This window comes from Haliotis rubra, unplaced genomic scaffold (genome assembly GCF_003918875.1).
Source record: "Haliotis rubra isolate DU_JTF1 unplaced genomic scaffold, ASM391887v1 Scf821, whole genome shotgun sequence".
NCBI lineage: Eukaryota > Metazoa > Mollusca > Gastropoda > Lepetellida > Haliotidae > Haliotis > Haliotis rubra.
The window spans coordinates 92,250-109,071 of record NW_025767548.1 but is presented as its reverse complement, the minus strand read 5'-3'; the positions used below and the strand labels follow the sequence as shown (position 1 = coordinate 109,071).

The 16,822-nt window shown below is 37.7% G+C and overlaps 1 protein-coding gene across 1 annotated transcript in view; it reads left to right on the top strand.

The window, feature by feature from the left end:
- The window catches only part of LOC124262111, a 121,688-nt gene that overhangs the window by 29,181 nt on the left and 75,685 nt on the right, over window positions 1–16,822 (top strand). The window contains 34 exon segments of the mRNA XM_046696559.1: window positions 168–363; window positions 407–495; window positions 895–1,026; window positions 1,137–1,322; window positions 1,443–1,589; window positions 1,729–1,914; window positions 2,174–2,305; window positions 2,637–2,816; window positions 3,177–3,299; window positions 3,453–3,641; window positions 3,827–3,958; window positions 4,284–4,469; window positions 4,686–4,820; window positions 5,333–5,521; window positions 5,721–5,852; window positions 5,975–6,160; window positions 9,249–9,377; window positions 9,498–9,674; window positions 9,790–9,918; window positions 10,149–10,340; window positions 10,642–10,767; window positions 10,980–11,165; window positions 11,391–11,516; window positions 12,393–12,575; window positions 12,782–12,907; window positions 13,262–13,453; window positions 13,611–13,745; window positions 14,095–14,280; window positions 14,698–14,841; window positions 14,961–15,045; window positions 15,048–15,151; window positions 15,729–15,860; window positions 15,999–16,184; window positions 16,300–16,626. Of these exon segments, the coding sequence (XP_046552515.1) occupies window positions 168–363; window positions 407–495; window positions 895–1,026; window positions 1,137–1,322; window positions 1,443–1,589; window positions 1,729–1,914; window positions 2,174–2,305; window positions 2,637–2,816; window positions 3,177–3,299; window positions 3,453–3,641; window positions 3,827–3,958; window positions 4,284–4,469; window positions 4,686–4,820; window positions 5,333–5,521; window positions 5,721–5,852; window positions 5,975–6,160; window positions 9,249–9,377; window positions 9,498–9,674; window positions 9,790–9,918; window positions 10,149–10,340; window positions 10,642–10,767; window positions 10,980–11,165; window positions 11,391–11,516; window positions 12,393–12,575; window positions 12,782–12,907; window positions 13,262–13,453; window positions 13,611–13,745; window positions 14,095–14,280; window positions 14,698–14,841; window positions 14,961–15,045; window positions 15,048–15,151; window positions 15,729–15,860; window positions 15,999–16,184; window positions 16,300–16,626 (5,385 nt within the window).

The following is a 16,822-nucleotide window of genomic DNA, read 5'->3' as shown; positions in this document are numbered from 1 at the left end:
CTTGTTTTTGTACAAATGGGCTTTTTCTGAAATCAGGGCTGACTGGTCTACTGGATCTGTTCTGTATAATTACACCTTTGATGGAATTCTCTGGCTGTGATGTATGCTGCAATGCGTCAAGTCATATGGTTTTGACCACAATGTTAAACGTCTTTATTACATTTCAGCCCCCATACAACACAGTAGAGTTTGCCCAGATTCCCAATGGTGCGACCGGTCTCACGTTTTTCAGTCTGGAGGCTGATACTGGTAATGTTGTTCTGAGGAGACCTCTAACAGGAAACCCAGATTCAGTGTATGAGTTCCAGGCTCTTGTACGTGACAAAGGTGTACCATCCCGGGAGCAGTCACACGAGAGCAACTGTGAGAATTACTGTCCGCCGCAACAACAATGCCCCCTTCTTTGTTGGTAGCCCCTACTCAGTTACAATCAATGAAGATCAAGCTGTAGGGTCACAGATCCTACCTGTTGTTGCACAGGACTCTGATGTCAATGTAAGTATTAGACCGGGTTCACAGTGCAGTTATCATGAACACAATCTTCCTCTTCTGAACAGTTTTCAGTATGACTCAAAGGACATTCTCAAATTTCCAAGCTTAGCAAGAATATTTTGACTGACTGTGGATTATGAGCCACTTTAAAAAGCATATCAGTTACACCGTGGCATGTCAGCATTAAGTGATATGAGTCCCAAATGTTAGCCATTTAAGACAAAGGTATGGTGTTGACAATCCATTGTCACAGTGCAACAGGGATTAGAACCCATGATCAACATATCTGATCATGACTAAATCCTAATGACAAATTTTTGCACAGCCAGACATTTTATACTGTAAAGTTTCACAGTGCCATACCATGCCAAGTACACCTATGCATTTCTCTTCTCACTTCAGAGTCCATTTAACCAAGTGACACTTCGTGTGATTGGTGATGAGAAAGGACCAATATACTTTGGTTTGGCCAACAATCAAATCAATGTCACTAGGAACCTTATTTTGGACGCAGGAAATGATCTCCGTTATACAGTAAGTATAATTTTCACTTACTTTCTTTGTACATGCAGTAATTATTGTTGTATACCACTATTGTGAAAGGAACCTAATTTCTTATTGCTTACATACCTGTTATTCTTCAGCTGCGCATTGAAGCAAGAGATGGAGGGTCCCCTGCCCGTTCTGCCACAGCGTTGGTTTACATAACTGTCAACAGGAACCTTAATCCTCCGGTGTTCACTACCCAAGCTTACAGTGCCAGGATACCCGAGACACAACAGCTTGCAGTCTCTGTTGTACAGGTTCAGGCAACAGATGGAGACAGAGTTGTGAGTGTTGTGGATGTCCTTGTCATCAATTTTCTTACATGCTTTAAATAATTACCACAATTGAGCATAATTTTTGTGAACATTTTTATCATCCAAATAATTATGAGTATCTCTTTCCAGGCCCCATATAACACATTGCGGTATGAGATCAGCGGTGCTCCATTCAGTACTCTGGGACGCCAGTACTTTATGGTCGATCCGGTAACTGGTGTTGTGAGTGTGAGGCGTAATCTGGAGACAGACACCAGTGACACATCTGTATACAGGGTAGGTGTCTTTAGTCCCTGTGTGCACACGATTTCTTTGAGCTGCCACACGACGCTTCTGAGTTACGATTAACACACATGACAGAATCAGTGGTTCGATTCTATTAAATCATTCTGTTGATTTTTGGTTCTACTTTCAGTTTATTGTTGATGCCATAGATGGAAGTGGAGTGAGGGCACCACAGCCTGCCAATGTTGATATCACTGTGGACAGGAATCTCTTTCCTCCAGTCTTTATTACCACCAACTACACAGCTGTCATCAACAACACCACACCACAGGGCTCACCAGTCTTCACTGCTTTGGCCAATGATGGTGATTCTACAGTGAGTACAACCACAAAGTATCTGAATACATACAATCCGCAGTCAAATGTACATAAGCCAAATTTTTCTTCAAGGAGTATCTACAGTCCAATGTATGTAAAATTCTCGATTAAATGATTCTTTAGCATACAACAACTTATATCTGTCTATTGATCAACTGCAATCTGAGTGTACAAGTTTTGATAAAAATGGGAATTTTGGTTAAGGTATCTGATATGAAAACCCAATAGATACTTATAGATAATTATACTATTTTCAGAGTCCCTTCAATGTGGTGCGATACAGCATCATTGGGGATGATGGGAGTCAGAGCTTCTTCAGTGTTGATGCTACCAGTGGTGCAGTGTCACTTGCACAGCCAGTGTTTAACATCCCGAATACACAGTTCAGGGTAAGTCAAAATGTGCCTCACCAACCTCATGAACATACTTATAAATGTATCAGGAACATAAATTTGTATTTAAATGCACTTTGATAAATGTATCAGGAACATGCATTTAATTGAAACACTGTCACATGTGTATCAGGGACATGCAGTTTAATGAAAACACAGTGACATAGGTGTTTGAATATGCATTTTTGTCACAACATTGTCAAAGACATACATTCAAGTCCAGTGCCACAGACAACTTTATCAGGAACATATACTTTGGCACTGAGACAAGTTCAGTTGTGCCAACAAGTGTCAATAGTCTGTGAAGATAGATTATGTTTTGCAACAGGTGCGACTCCAGGCTGTGGACGACTCAGGTCTTACCGATGTGGAAGTACTCACTGTGTTCATTCAGAGAAACCTCTTTGCTCCTGTCTTCACTCAGACTTTATACGAGCGTGTCATTCAGGAAACAATTCCTGTGTCCACCAGTATTCTCAACGTGTTCGCCCAGGACAGCGACCAAACAGTAAGTACTGTGTTCATGATGACATGAAAGCTCATTTTAGCTCAAATATACAATGATGTCTTGTTGACATTACCTTTTCATTTTGGAATAAAAGGAAGACCCTGCTCCATTTTGAAAAGAAGATACCAGTTTTGTAATTGTTTAAAGGACTGTTTGTTAGCTTTTGATTCAGATTTCTTTTATTCCTTATATTTCCTGTATAGTGGTGTATACATTTGTCTGGTTAACTTACATCATTAGCTTTAGCTTAGCATCATAAATTTGATTATCCTCTAAAGCATATGAATTTGAATCATGATTTTGTGTTGATATGTGTCAAAAGTTAAGAACAGTGTGTATGAAGTATCACTCTGTTTCCAGGCCCCCTACAGTACAGTCAGCTATTTTGCAAGTGGCTCATCAGACAGGTTTCTTGTGAATGTCAACAATGGAGCTGTAACTGTTAGACGCTCACTTATTGGTGAATCTGGCCAGACTTTCACAGTGAGTAGACAGTCAGTCATTGCTTTAGTAGGTATAAGAGATTATTGATAAAGATAATGCATGCTGTAAATTTTGTTAATGTTTTCTGTTATATAAGGTATGATGACAAAAATGTAGGATTTTCCATCAATAAGAGCAATGATTAATCTTCAGTTCCAGGTGTATGCCCAAGATGGTGGTACCCCTCCACTGCGTAGTCAGTTTGTCACAGTTCGCATCAATGTAACTCGCAACAATTTTCCTCCTGTGTTTGTCAACGAGCCATACAGCCAGTCACTGCTGGCAACAGCAAGTGCAGGAGATGGTGTAGTCCAAGTTACAGCCACTGATGCAGATGTTGAGGTATGCCCATATCAGCAGAATTGCTTTACAAAATATTTGGGTGTGAATAACAGTATCAGAGTAGTGTGATATTAAAAAGTTGTTAATCTAAAGCTGACAATGGACTGGATCCTCCTCAACTTATATAAATGTTCCTAATAATGTGAGGTTATGTGTTCCCTTATTAATGGAGATGTGTGTTTCAGTTTCCCTTCAATAATGTGAGGTATGATATCATTGGTGATGACAATGCCCCAGCCATCTTCCAAATTGATGAGAGCAGTGGTCAGATATCTCTCCGAAACACCTTTAGTGGTGATGGTGCTGAGCTCTACAGGGTAAGTTCACCTACTGTGTGTAAACAATATACAAGGGCATAGGCCTGCTTCCTTAATGTTGGTACAGCAAGGAGGAAAGGGGAGCCCTGAACATGATGATGGACTGTAGAGAGTGTGTCTTTCACATAAACAGTACAAGGTCAAGCTTTCATTTTCAACAAGCGTTTTTTCCTTTAATTGTCTTCTACCATTTAAATGTCTTTTGAGAAAATACTGGGTTTTTTTTTACCATTTTAGTAGTTTTATTTCAGTTAGTATCTGCTCATTATCTGTCTTTGCACCATATATGGGCATTTATTGTAAATTTTGCTCTATTATGTATCAGATCCGAGTACGAGCACGAGATGGTGGCAACCCACGTCTGTCTGATATCACTGTTGTGTCCGTTAATGTGACCCGAAATCTTCGTGCACCGGTTTTCAACACCCCAACCTACAGTGCAAGGATTTTGGAGACCATAAACTTTGGTGAAGTTTTTATCTCAGCCACAGCTCAAGACTTGGACACTTCGGTATGTTCATGTAACCAATTCACAGATTTAAGCTTGCTTATTGTAAAGAGACTTTTGATTAATCTTTTAACATATTTTTTTTATCTGTAGATGCATTCTGTTCTGTGTATGTAAACTGGCAGTACAGAAAATGTCATTGATTTTGAAAAAGGTACATTGTGTGTAGCTGTAAGTTGGTTCTTAAATTTACTTTTGGCAAACACTTGAATATTGCAGGCCCCCAACAATGCACTGACCTACCAGCTGACTGGTAATACAGAATGTCAACGATACTTTGGCATCAACAACAATGGGGGACTGTATGTACAAGCTGACCTTGTCACAGATCCTACAAGGGCCACATTCTACACTGTAAGTTCATGAGGTTGCCTGAGAAACATTTTCACTCTGAGATGCATCTTCATGAGTTGTTTAATGGCATCTTTTTATTTGTCCATAATAACATTGTGTCATAATTAAACGTTTTATATATATAAGATCTTTCAAAATAATTCACTAATAAGTGTGTACTCAATTGTCTTATCTTTATATGATTGGACGTCAATATTTTTAGGGTGTATTATGATGTGTACTTTACATATAATCACAGAAATATTGAAGTCAGTTCTTATTAATGAATATGTTAGCAATAATCACTTCACAGCTGCCTATTTAGTGATTAACACAAAAATGATAACAATGATATGAAAACAGAGACATTGTTCAGTAATGCAACACCAACAATTGTAAATGTCTATCAGTCTCAGCATAAGAATTTGCTTGGCTAAAAATCAAATGCCATGGAATCCCTTGTTATTTATATATTTTGTTTCAAGATGGGTTTTTTTGACACTGGTTGTAGAATGATTTTATATGTGCTTCAGTGCCAAGTATCAGCACAGGACCAAGGCAATCCACGACGGGACTCCACCAACCAGGCCACAGTGAGCATCAATGTGATCAGGAACACAGCCCCAGAGTTCACTAATCTGCCATACAATGCTGTATTGCAGAGAAATATCACCACTGGCACAGTTGTCGGAACATTCACAGTTACTGACAGTGATACAGATGTAAGTATAGGAACTGTTTGGTACAGTTTGAATCTGTTGTATTGCTGCTGTGTATAGACTGCTTTGATGAATGTCTGATGACTTTGGATGATTCAGCTTTTGTCTGGTTCTTTTACCTACTGTGGGTCTGTAAATGGCACTTCTCTCTTTTCTAAGGTATATTTCCACATGTATATATAGTAACATTGTTGTTTTTCAGGCACCTTTCAATGAACGGAACTTCAGGATACTTGGCGATGGCAACGCTCCTGCATTATTCAACCTAAATGGAAACAATGTGGTGGTTACCAGTGCGACTGACCTTGCTGCAGATACCACCACTTCATATACGGTAATTAAAGTTTTCTGTCATTGGATGTCAATATTTCATTTTCAATTTAGATTTTAAAGTGTCGTTTCCATCCTGTTTTCGTCTTAGACATTTCAAATTTGACCTTTACATATTTGTTTCAGGTTCGTCTTGAAGTGAGAGATGGTGGCCGCTCTGCTCTATCAGGAACAGCTGTGATGGACATTCAAGTCATCCGGAACCTTGCAACACCAGTCTTAAGTAATTCATTCATTGAGCGCAATATTAATGAAAACTATCCAGTGGGTGGACTCATTACTATCCTCAATGCAACTGATAGTGACCCGCAGGTAAGAAGTTATATAGTCATTATGGCAAGCAACAAGGCCTCTAAATTTTTATGCTCCTGATCTAATTTCTCTGTGTAGAAAACATGAAATTATACAGGATTTTGTACACAGTGTAAAATGACAATGGTTTAAACATATTTTTTATTTCGTCAATGCAGAAATCTGGATAGGCGAACAAGCCTAGTGGCTTATATAAACGCCGCTCCAGTACACGGTTCCAATATAGCTGGATACATATTTGAAATAGACGGACAAGAAAAGAATTATATTTAGACAAGATTACACTCAGAAAAATGATTGAATAATAAATATGTGGTTATGGTGTTGGTTGTGCCTAGCAACGAAAAGAGCTGCCGCAGAAAATCAAGTTATATAAATCTTTTCTTGCATTGAATATACATGTATATGTAGAGATGATAATCACTGGAAGCGCTTACTTTTAGAAATAAACTGGTGTAATGAGTTGAGAATGTCACAATTTGTTGAGTTATCCAATGCGTCGTTACCGTATAAGGTAGTTTTCACATCGTATCCTTGAATATAAAAATACACCGTTGTTCTTAAAATGACAATCCATAGGTTAACTCATTAAGCCCGAGAGCCCCATCACTACTCAACACCTGGAAGCCCTCGCTGATTGCCCACTCTCTGTGCCGAGACTAATTAGTGCTAGTCACACCTGATTTCCCTGGCAGGTTTCGGGGGATCACAGGAAACTGTCTAGTCGTACAAACAAGTCCTGATTGTTTAATTGTGTCGTAAAGATATATGTTGAAAGAAATCAGGTGTGAATACATGTCGTGTATTGCAAGCTTTATGTAATTTTATTGCAAGTTTCTCTTGTAGATCTTTTGTCGGCTTGTACATTTATATTTTATCACAATATGCATACACATGTATTCTTTGTATGTAACAGATGAGACACGTTAACAAATTCTCTCTCTTATATCATTGTGTGAGGTTTAAATTTACAAAACATCATGACAATGACATGTGTAAAGAGGTTTAATATTTACAAAAAAATAACATCTATGACAATGACATACTGCTAAAGAAGAATTTATCTTTCATACTTTATAATCTTCAACTCAAGCTATCATGTAACAGCGGTTTTACACACTGGTATCTCAACTGTTCAGTATACTGGTCATATGTTATCTGCGACCAATCGGTCATGAGATACCTTCACAGAGGAAAACAGGTGACGGGCGGAGCTGAAGAGCACGTTTGGTCACTCAGCAGCTTGGATAGAGATTGGTTATTGGCTATATCCTTGACCAGTCGATATGCTGGGTTTCGGCTTTATCAACTCAAGCTATCATGTAACAGTTTGTGTATTGTAAACATACACACTGGTAACGATGTATGAAATATACACATAAGACAAATAGGAGTAGATAGTCACTTTGGCGAGTTTATTTGTCCTCATTTTAGTGTTTTTCGATAAGTGAAACAAAGCGATTGAAATCCAACAACTGAGTAGAGGTAGTATTTATTTTCATATACATTTTATGCACACAACTAGTACATAAAACATAATGGTTTGCTGTACATGTAAATATAATCTTCACCTTGATACGAATGACTATCCAAACTAGAGTACACGCATTACAGAATTCACGAGGTGACACTATACTGAATTATTATAGTGTATAAACTTGCAGTTGACACCCCCACCCCCAATATTTATAAAGGTGGGCGTGCCTATATCTTTACTGAATGCAAACAAGGTTCATAAGATTACAGATGTGCATGCATGTATAAACATCACAGAGAGGGGCGTGACTCCATAAAGCAAGATGGCCAATGATATAACAGCGCATCTGTTTATTTTACACTTGTCACGGGACAAACAAGGACATAACTACTACATATGCATTCTACCGGAGGCTGTTATTTCAAGCTCGAAAGAGGCGTACAATTAAATCATTACTGTAATCTGCTTGAATGATTATACGCATGTGTATCGATACCGTAACTGATGTAGTATCCAGCTTTTATTGACGATGGATCAATAGAGACTGAGTTGATTGATACACGTGATAATTGCACCGGATTTGATAATTACACAGATCAAATACAAACGTTTTACAGAATGCTCATGTAAATTGCATAGAAAACTGACAATTCAAATCAACATGAAACTTTCAACAGCTTGGACAAAAATGCTTGAAATACCTTTGTATGGCTTACATGTAATAACTTATGAATATTACTTCTGTCCATGTGTGACAATGTTTTGAATTACCAACTTACTGTCTTTTGACTTCAAATTAGTAAGTTCAATTATGTTTAATCTATTCAAGCTTGGATGTATAATTACTTGTGTTTATACATTATGTTTCAGTATATGAAACATGACAACTTTATGATGCCTAAAAAAGTAAATTCAAACTATTCTATTGTGTTTGAATTCTTTGTATGTCCTTGAAATTTCGTATATTGTTTCCTATTTATTAGGTAGTTGAAGGAAATATAATTTTTATTAACCTCTAAACCATTACATCTAATTCAATCAAGGTGCATACGAAGTATTTTAGTATCCATTCCCAAGGAAGAGTACCAGGCACTTACCTCTGTAAAAACATCATAATCCCCTTTCTCGCCGACATGCGTTCATTTGCTAAACGCTGTACAAGCCTATGATAATGATTAGCAATTGTTATCAAAACACTTTAAATACTTCTTCTGATTGATACTAAAGGTGGAATCTCTCGTAAGAAAAGCTAACATTTGCTCAGTACTGCTAAATTGGTTGAAATAATAGGTACAGTGCGATTTTTAAAAGTACAACACACATGTGCGTCTCTCGCTGAATAAGAGGTGCTTTCTGTTGACGACTGTATGGGGCTCTCGCTGTGAGAAACTGCTAATTACCTGCCCCATAAACACGTCACTCGCTGTGAGGAGTTGATTAATTTGCCCCATATATGCGTCTCTCGGCCTTAATGAGATAACAAATGAGAGAGTTCTGATTTGTATAGTGTGTAACATGAGTAGAGTACTGAATTGACCCTTATTGTAATTTATGATGTTGACTGATGTACCAAATGGGGTTAAAATTTATACTAATGAATGTGTTTTCCAGGCTCCGAATAACGTGCTGACATATCTGGCCCTGAACCCGAGTAGTACAGACTACTTATATGTCAATCCCATCAATGGAGAAGTTCGTACACAGAGGTCTTTTATCGGGTCAACAGTCCGTCAGTATGATGTAAGTTTATGTCATTTTTTCTGTCAATCTATTTTGGATCCTGCAGATTTCAGTGATTTTCTTGTGCAAACTACAAATTCTGGAAGCATAAAGTAATCTGTGTTGTGTTTTTTGTTGCAGTTTTTGGTGAGGGTTCAAGATGGTGGTAGCCCCCCTAAGACAGCTGTAGCTACTGTGCGTGTTAATGTGGCTCGTGATAGCCAGACACTGGCATTCCGGCAGGACAACTATGTGTTTACAATTGTGGAGAACACCCCTGTCACAAGCAATATCATCAATGTTGAGGCAATACCAGGGGTAAGAAATATTACAGTTAGAATCTCTATCAGATTCTCTATTTGAAGCATATCTGTTATGATTTCCATTGTTTTGCCATGGCTGTATGAAATATATATTTGTGTTTTGTCTGCAGCCTGATGTGATATACCGGCTTACTGGCTACAGTGACTCCGGAGATTACTTCAGTGTCAACCCCAATAATGGGCAGATAACTCTCATCAAGGACCTCACAACAGATGTTTCAAGGCGGCCAACTTTCTATGTATGAGTCAAGTTTATTTCCATTTCAAAGTTTCAATGTTTTAAAACTTCCTCTTATGAAGAACTGGGTCATCTTGTTACAGATCCCTGAAAATAATTGTTGTGTTCTTTTTATGTTTTCTCTTACTTCAGGACATGAAACTAGCACAGTAACAAATGGTTATTGAATATATGACACTATGTAGAAATTAAACCTATTAGGCTCACCTGGGATTGTATGTTTCTTCTCAGTTACAAGTTGAAGCAGAGAAGCAGTTCACAGTCAACCTGCAGAAGGCTATTGCCAATGTCACCATCACAGTGCAAAGGAATACAAATAGTCCTATCTTCAATGAAACTGATAGCATCTATGAGGTGATAATTGATGAAACTCGTGCACTTGGGTCCACTATCCTTCAGTTGTATGCTCCAGATGCTGATGGGGTAGGTTGAGTTACACTAACATATTTTTTGCATTCAAATTACATCAAAGGTTCTTATCCAGTGAGTTAAGCCAGTTTAGTTCTGGATTTATTAGGCCCAACACCTATTATGAGATTTGCTGTTTCTTTTCGTTTTCTAAATTTAATTGTGCTTTATATACCTGATATATATATGATGACAATTGAACAGAATTTAAATTTTTAGCGATTGGTAACAAATGTACATATTATTATTTGTATGTTACAAAGAAGCGAACTAAAATATAGCTGTTTATTATTATATCAATGTTTTGTTATTTCAGGATACAGTTCGCTATGAAGTGATAAACTACCAGGCTGGAGAAACAGATTTCCTCTACCTAGGACCTTTCAGTGGCCTTATTCGTGTTGCCAAACCTTTGACATCCACCAACACCAGGAGGTTTGAGGTAGACTACTTTTTGTCTTGGACTATTCTCTTAAGTGAACAAGTTTTGATTGTCAGATGCAAGTTGTAGTAATTAATCAACATATACATTTAAAAAAAATGTCACTACTTAATGTATTCACAGGTGATGGAAGAATGTATATGCAAAGCTGATAATTATTTGTGATGAAAAAAGATGGAGCAGATTGTTTATGTTGTTCAATTGTTTTCCAGTTCACAGTTAGGGCTAGGGATGGAATGAATCCAGAAAGATCCTCAACTGCCACTGTCATTGTCAATGTCCGAGGTGACAACCAGCCACCAGCATTCATCAATGAACCATACAATTCTCGGCTCAACTTCAGTGATCCAGTTGGAACCCGTGTGTTTATTGTACAGGGAACAGATCCTGACCTCATTGTAAGTTAAGAGACCTTATCTCACTAATATAATGTTTTCTTTGATTGTACAATATTTTGTGCATTATGTATTTCAACATCTTCTTGTTTTGAGTTTGATGTATACAAAATACATTTTGATAACTTGTAATGTGGATATTTTAAATAATTGTTGTATCTATTATTCTCTGTGTACAATAATGAAATGAAAGACCATACATCATGATATTTGGAATAAATCTTTCAGGGACAAATGAATTACGAGCTGACTGGACAATACTTATCAGCACCAGCCTTTTTCCGTGTGGACAGAACAACAGGAGAAGTATTCCTGTCTTCCTCAATATCAACTGAGAGTACATCCACATACACTGTAAGTTTCTTAGTATACTAAAAGCTGCATTATCATGTATGTTTCCTTGTCCTGTGTTCATTTTACGGCATTTTTCAGTTGTGTAATGTCATTTACTTGTGACAGTGGATGCTTGCTATTGAACAAGTCCCTTGTCACACTTTAACATATCTCTGCAATATTGCTGGTTCATGCTCGGTGTCTTGATTTATTGTATGTCATCTATCCCATGCTAATATATCAATGCTCATGTTGTCAATCACTTGTCCAGACTCAATTAGTGGCATAATATAGCTAGAATATTGCTGAGTGTAACCATGCCCCCATATGATATTAGTACCATCCTTTGCTGCATTTTGTATGAGTTGAACACAGTAAATATGAGTTTATCCCTTCATTAATTCAATTCATTATTCGCAATCACTAGAATCGAATATGCATGTTTTTGGGTTTTTAATTGATTTTTTTTACTAGGATTTAGGTGTTATTTATGAAAGTACAAAATGGTATATATCCAGTCCAGGGGGGTAATAGTCAACACTCTTCTATATTGAATTTGACAGAGATGTTGGCACTGGTCATTGTCATGATGAAATATCAATGTTAGCATGGTCAATACATGTCAAAGAATTTATTTTGTAATTGCTTCACTGAACATCATGAATAATACATCAACTGCTGAGTTATTTGCATTCGATATACAGTATTCAATATTCCAGATATGTATCATATTCGCCTCATAGTGGATTCATTGCAGCCCTCGAGTTGGGTGAACACCCACAAGGTGGCATTTGCTTAGACATAGCAAAATAACTACTGTTACATTCTGTCATGATCTATTAACACTCAATGTCCGTTCAAGCATTGTCACTAATCTAGTCATCTTTTCTATTCCAGCTTGGCCTGTCAACTTTTGACTCTGCTCGTCCTACGAGAAGAGACTTTACCAACCTGACCATCACTGTAAACCAGAATCCCAATGCTCCAGCTTTCACAACATTCTCCTATGACAGGACGATCTCGGAGACATATGATCTTGGTGTGTCTGTCATCCAGATTGAGGCTAGTGACCCAGATGGAGTAAGTTATATACATGTCACATTTCCATTGGCAAAAGCTATCATTGTTCAAACACATTACGAATAATTCAATAATGTGTTTGTTTTCATGGATTTAAATGTATATAATTTCAAACCTTTAGATAATATTGATCAAGTAAGCTTAGCCTGCTTCATGACAAAGTATTTGAAGACCATTATTTATTGGTTTAAAATTGGCTGTTGTAGCAAATCCTGATCTACACAGTAGAGGCGGCGAATCCTACAGATTGTGATTCCTACTTCCTGCTCGGAGCCTCCGGACTCATAGTGGCCTCACGTGCTCTCACAACTTCCTCATTTCCCCAGTGCACAGTGAGTATATCGTGATCATATATACCTTTGACACCATTTTGTGCTCATCCAGATTGTCCGGGACTAAATGTTGGTTCATGGTTGCATGTTTCTGAAAATTATGCAAGTTATAAAGATATCATTCTTCCCTTAAGTTACTGATGTATTGATGCATCACAATTTGCCTAGTGCTTGATAGTTTTGTCAGTACACATGTTCACATGTTCACAGTTGTATGCTACTTGAAACTTGTTCTGATTCTGTAACATTGATGTTGTACTGTTGGTAGTATGGCTGAAATATGGACTGTGTACTATATTAACCATTTTTAGTTTCAGAATATGTGGCAAATAATGCACTTTTTTCTGTTTAAAGATGACTGTGAGAATCCGAGACAATGGTGTTCCTGTAAGACAGAGTGTTGGTCTTGCCACAGCAACCATCAGGATTGATAGAAACAACAATGCTCCTGTATTTGGAGGTGGTCCATACACAAGAACCATCCCTGAGACACAAAATATTGGCTTCACAGTCTTCCAGTTCCAAGCCAGTGATGCTGACCAACCGGTGAGTTTCTTTGAAGTTTCATATATCTAATACCAATGGTTATCGTTGCAACTGATATTTTTAATATTATTATAGGTGTTGAATGTCATTTGTTTAGTATTGTAATCTCTGACATTTTCCCCCATTCTTTTCTGATTGTTACTGTTTTAAATTGCAGAACACTGAATTCTCACGTTTAGAGTACAGTTTGATTGGAGATGACAATACTGGCAATTTCTTTGAAATCAATAGCCAGACTGGTGTGTTCACAGTCCGAAGTCAACTGGACAGGAATGATATAGACAGATATGTGGTATGTTTTAATTCTCCTCAGACTTTTAGTATGAATGCATTTTCAGCTAGTTCACATGTTTTTGCAGATGTAGATTACTTCTATATTGTCAGTGTTCATGTGGTCTTTCACATTACACAAATGTGAAGCTGTCCATGAAATAAGGTCAACTGAATGTGCAATTGATACTAAACAAAATTATGCAAATTTTAAACCATCAACAGAACTTCTACTGAGGTTTTTGCATGGTGTTGTGTTGAGAAGGAACCAAATAATGCTACTCTATCAATAAATGAAACTGAAGTGTGGTCATAGCATGAAAATTTGTTGTCAATGGCTCTGATTTATAACATGTCAAATTGTTTTTAAGGCACGAGTGGTTGTAAAGGATGGTGGATCTCCAAGCAAGAGCGCTACAGTCACTGGAATTGTTAATATACTGAGGAACCTCAATGACCCTGTGTTTAACCCAACCTTTTATAATGCGACTATATTTGAGACTCACGCCCTCCGTGACAGTATTGTGCGTGTTGTAGCAACAGATGCAGACAGATCTGTAAGTTCATATTAACAGTCCTCTGACATCAGTTAAAGGTTTATTCATCATATATTTCAATAGTCAAAGAAAACCTGTTGCATTTTATAACTGACTAAATGATCTCCAAAGAAGTTACAAAATAAACCATGTGAATTCCAGGGTTTTGCTGATATTAAACAGTGGTGTATATATGAGAGAATTTGTGGATATCACTTCTTTATTGTGAGGAGCACAGTGTTTTCAGCAGATGAATGAATGCTAGGATCCAGGCAGCATATATGTACTTGTAAAAACAACAAAAGTAATGAGATAAGAAAGCTGGAAACATAGCAGTGAAAGCAGACAGTATATTAGCTCTGATTGGTGAATGGTAACTGACAATTGGAAGGCGGGATTCCCACCAGTGTGGTAAATGCACTTTATTTTGTTTTTCAGGGTCCTCAGAGTACATTCACCTTTTCGCTGCAAGACTTGTCTGGAAACTTTGCCAGCACGTATTTCCGAATTGATGCAACTAGTGGCAACATCTTTGCCCGTTTGCCTCTTACCCAGGACCTGACAGACACTTCTTTTGTTGAGGTAAATACTGACCAACCATTATCAATAATTGTCAATCATTGTCCTGATATATTTAGATAATACCATTCATGTTTTGTTTGTATTTCGTTTCACTAACCTTGTTATGTTCTGGATTTCAGTTCTCAGTAACAGCCACTGACCAAGGTGTACCAGTGCAAATTTCAGTGGCACCTGCACGTATGCGTGTCAACATTATCCGCAACCTGAACCCCCTGTCTTCCAGAGTGAACCCTACAGTGCAAGAATTGACTTCACTGCTCCCGTAAACTCCCCTGTCATAAATGTGCAGGCTACAGATGCTGACATTGTGGTAGGTATAAGCAGTTCAGTTAACAGAAACCATGGGCCATCTGAGGGGAAAGTGAAAATGTATGGTTATCAACTTCTTTGTTTGTTCAACGCGACGTTTTGGACTTAATTCTTACTCCTTCAAAGCGTTGTGTTTAACAAATAAAGAAGGTGATATCCATAAGAAAATTCTGTGACTCATGTTGATCATTTCTAAATGCTCTTAAAAAAATCACATAGGGAAAGTGTTCATCACAGCTAAGGCCTTGATCCAATATTATCATAAAACTTAAGTCACTTCTTAGTGTCCTACTCTGTTGATGTTACGTGGAAGTTTTCCAAGTCACTTGCTTTGAAGGTGTCCTGTAGCTGTTTGGATTGTATTCAGTATTATTCCTCTTACAATATGTTAGACATTTTCTAGTGCTCAAATATGTATTCCCCTACCATTTGGGTCCATATGTAGCTTTGCAATAAAGATTTTATGATGACATGAATTTCAACAGATTCGAATTCGATCTAAATTTTTGCCAGAATTTGTTTGTTTGGATTTTTTAAACATAGAATTTATTTTACAATGACTATTCTTTTACTTTCAGGATCCATTTAATCGGGTTACTTATTCCCTGATTGGTGATGGTTTGGCAACCAGCTTGTTTACAGTTACGCCTGACACTGGTGCCATCAGGACTCAAAATACCCTTAATTCTGATAACAGTGAACAATATGTGGTGAGTTCCCTTCTACGGTTATCAGTAACCCATGTATTGCAGTTAAACAATTGTAGTTAAAATGCATATGTTTATGACCTCTTGTCAGGATATGTATGATGACTGTGTCTCTAATATTGTCATTTTTCTTCACATCAGCTTCGAGTTGTTGCCATGGATGGAGGAACTCCAAGACTCACAGACACATCAACAGTGCTAGTAACTGTAAACAGGAATTTGAATGCACCACAACTGCAGCCTCAAAACTACAGTGTTGGGATTTTGGCCACACAGGCTCTCTCCATACCCATCCTCACTATTAATGCTGCTGATGCTGATGTTGCGGTAAGATCATACTTTATTCTAATATCATGACATGTACCGGTATATAGCATTGTGGTCAAATATTGATTTATTTCATATAACTGTCATCTAATCATATAACTCTATCTACTTACAGGTACCATATAACACAGTAGTGTTCAGGCCAACATCAAGTCCATTGTTTAGTGAGTTCTTTGGTGTGGATCCTTCTTCTGGGGACGTGTATGTGAAGAAAGATCTAGCCCTCCGGTCTGATATTTCAACCTATATTGGCACTGTGTCAGTGTGTGACTCAGCCTCTAGTCCACGTTGTTCTGATGTGCTATCCTATGTGACCGTCCTGGTGACACATAACCAGAACACACCCTTCTTCATCAATGAGCCATACAGAAGAGACCTCCAGCGCACTCTTGGTGCCGGAACAGGAGTGTTGACAGTTCAAGCAGAAGACAGGGATGATCCTGTAAGTTCCACATTCAAGTTATATACACACATTGCCTTTCTTGCTTAACCACTATGGAGACATTTGAATAAACCTTTATTCCGTGATTCAAATGCAGTTATTTTCTGTTCAAATTCCTACTCTTATGATCAATAAATGTTGTTGTCTTTGTATGCACATTTCACTGTGTTGTGAAAAGGAATGATGTTTTTTATCA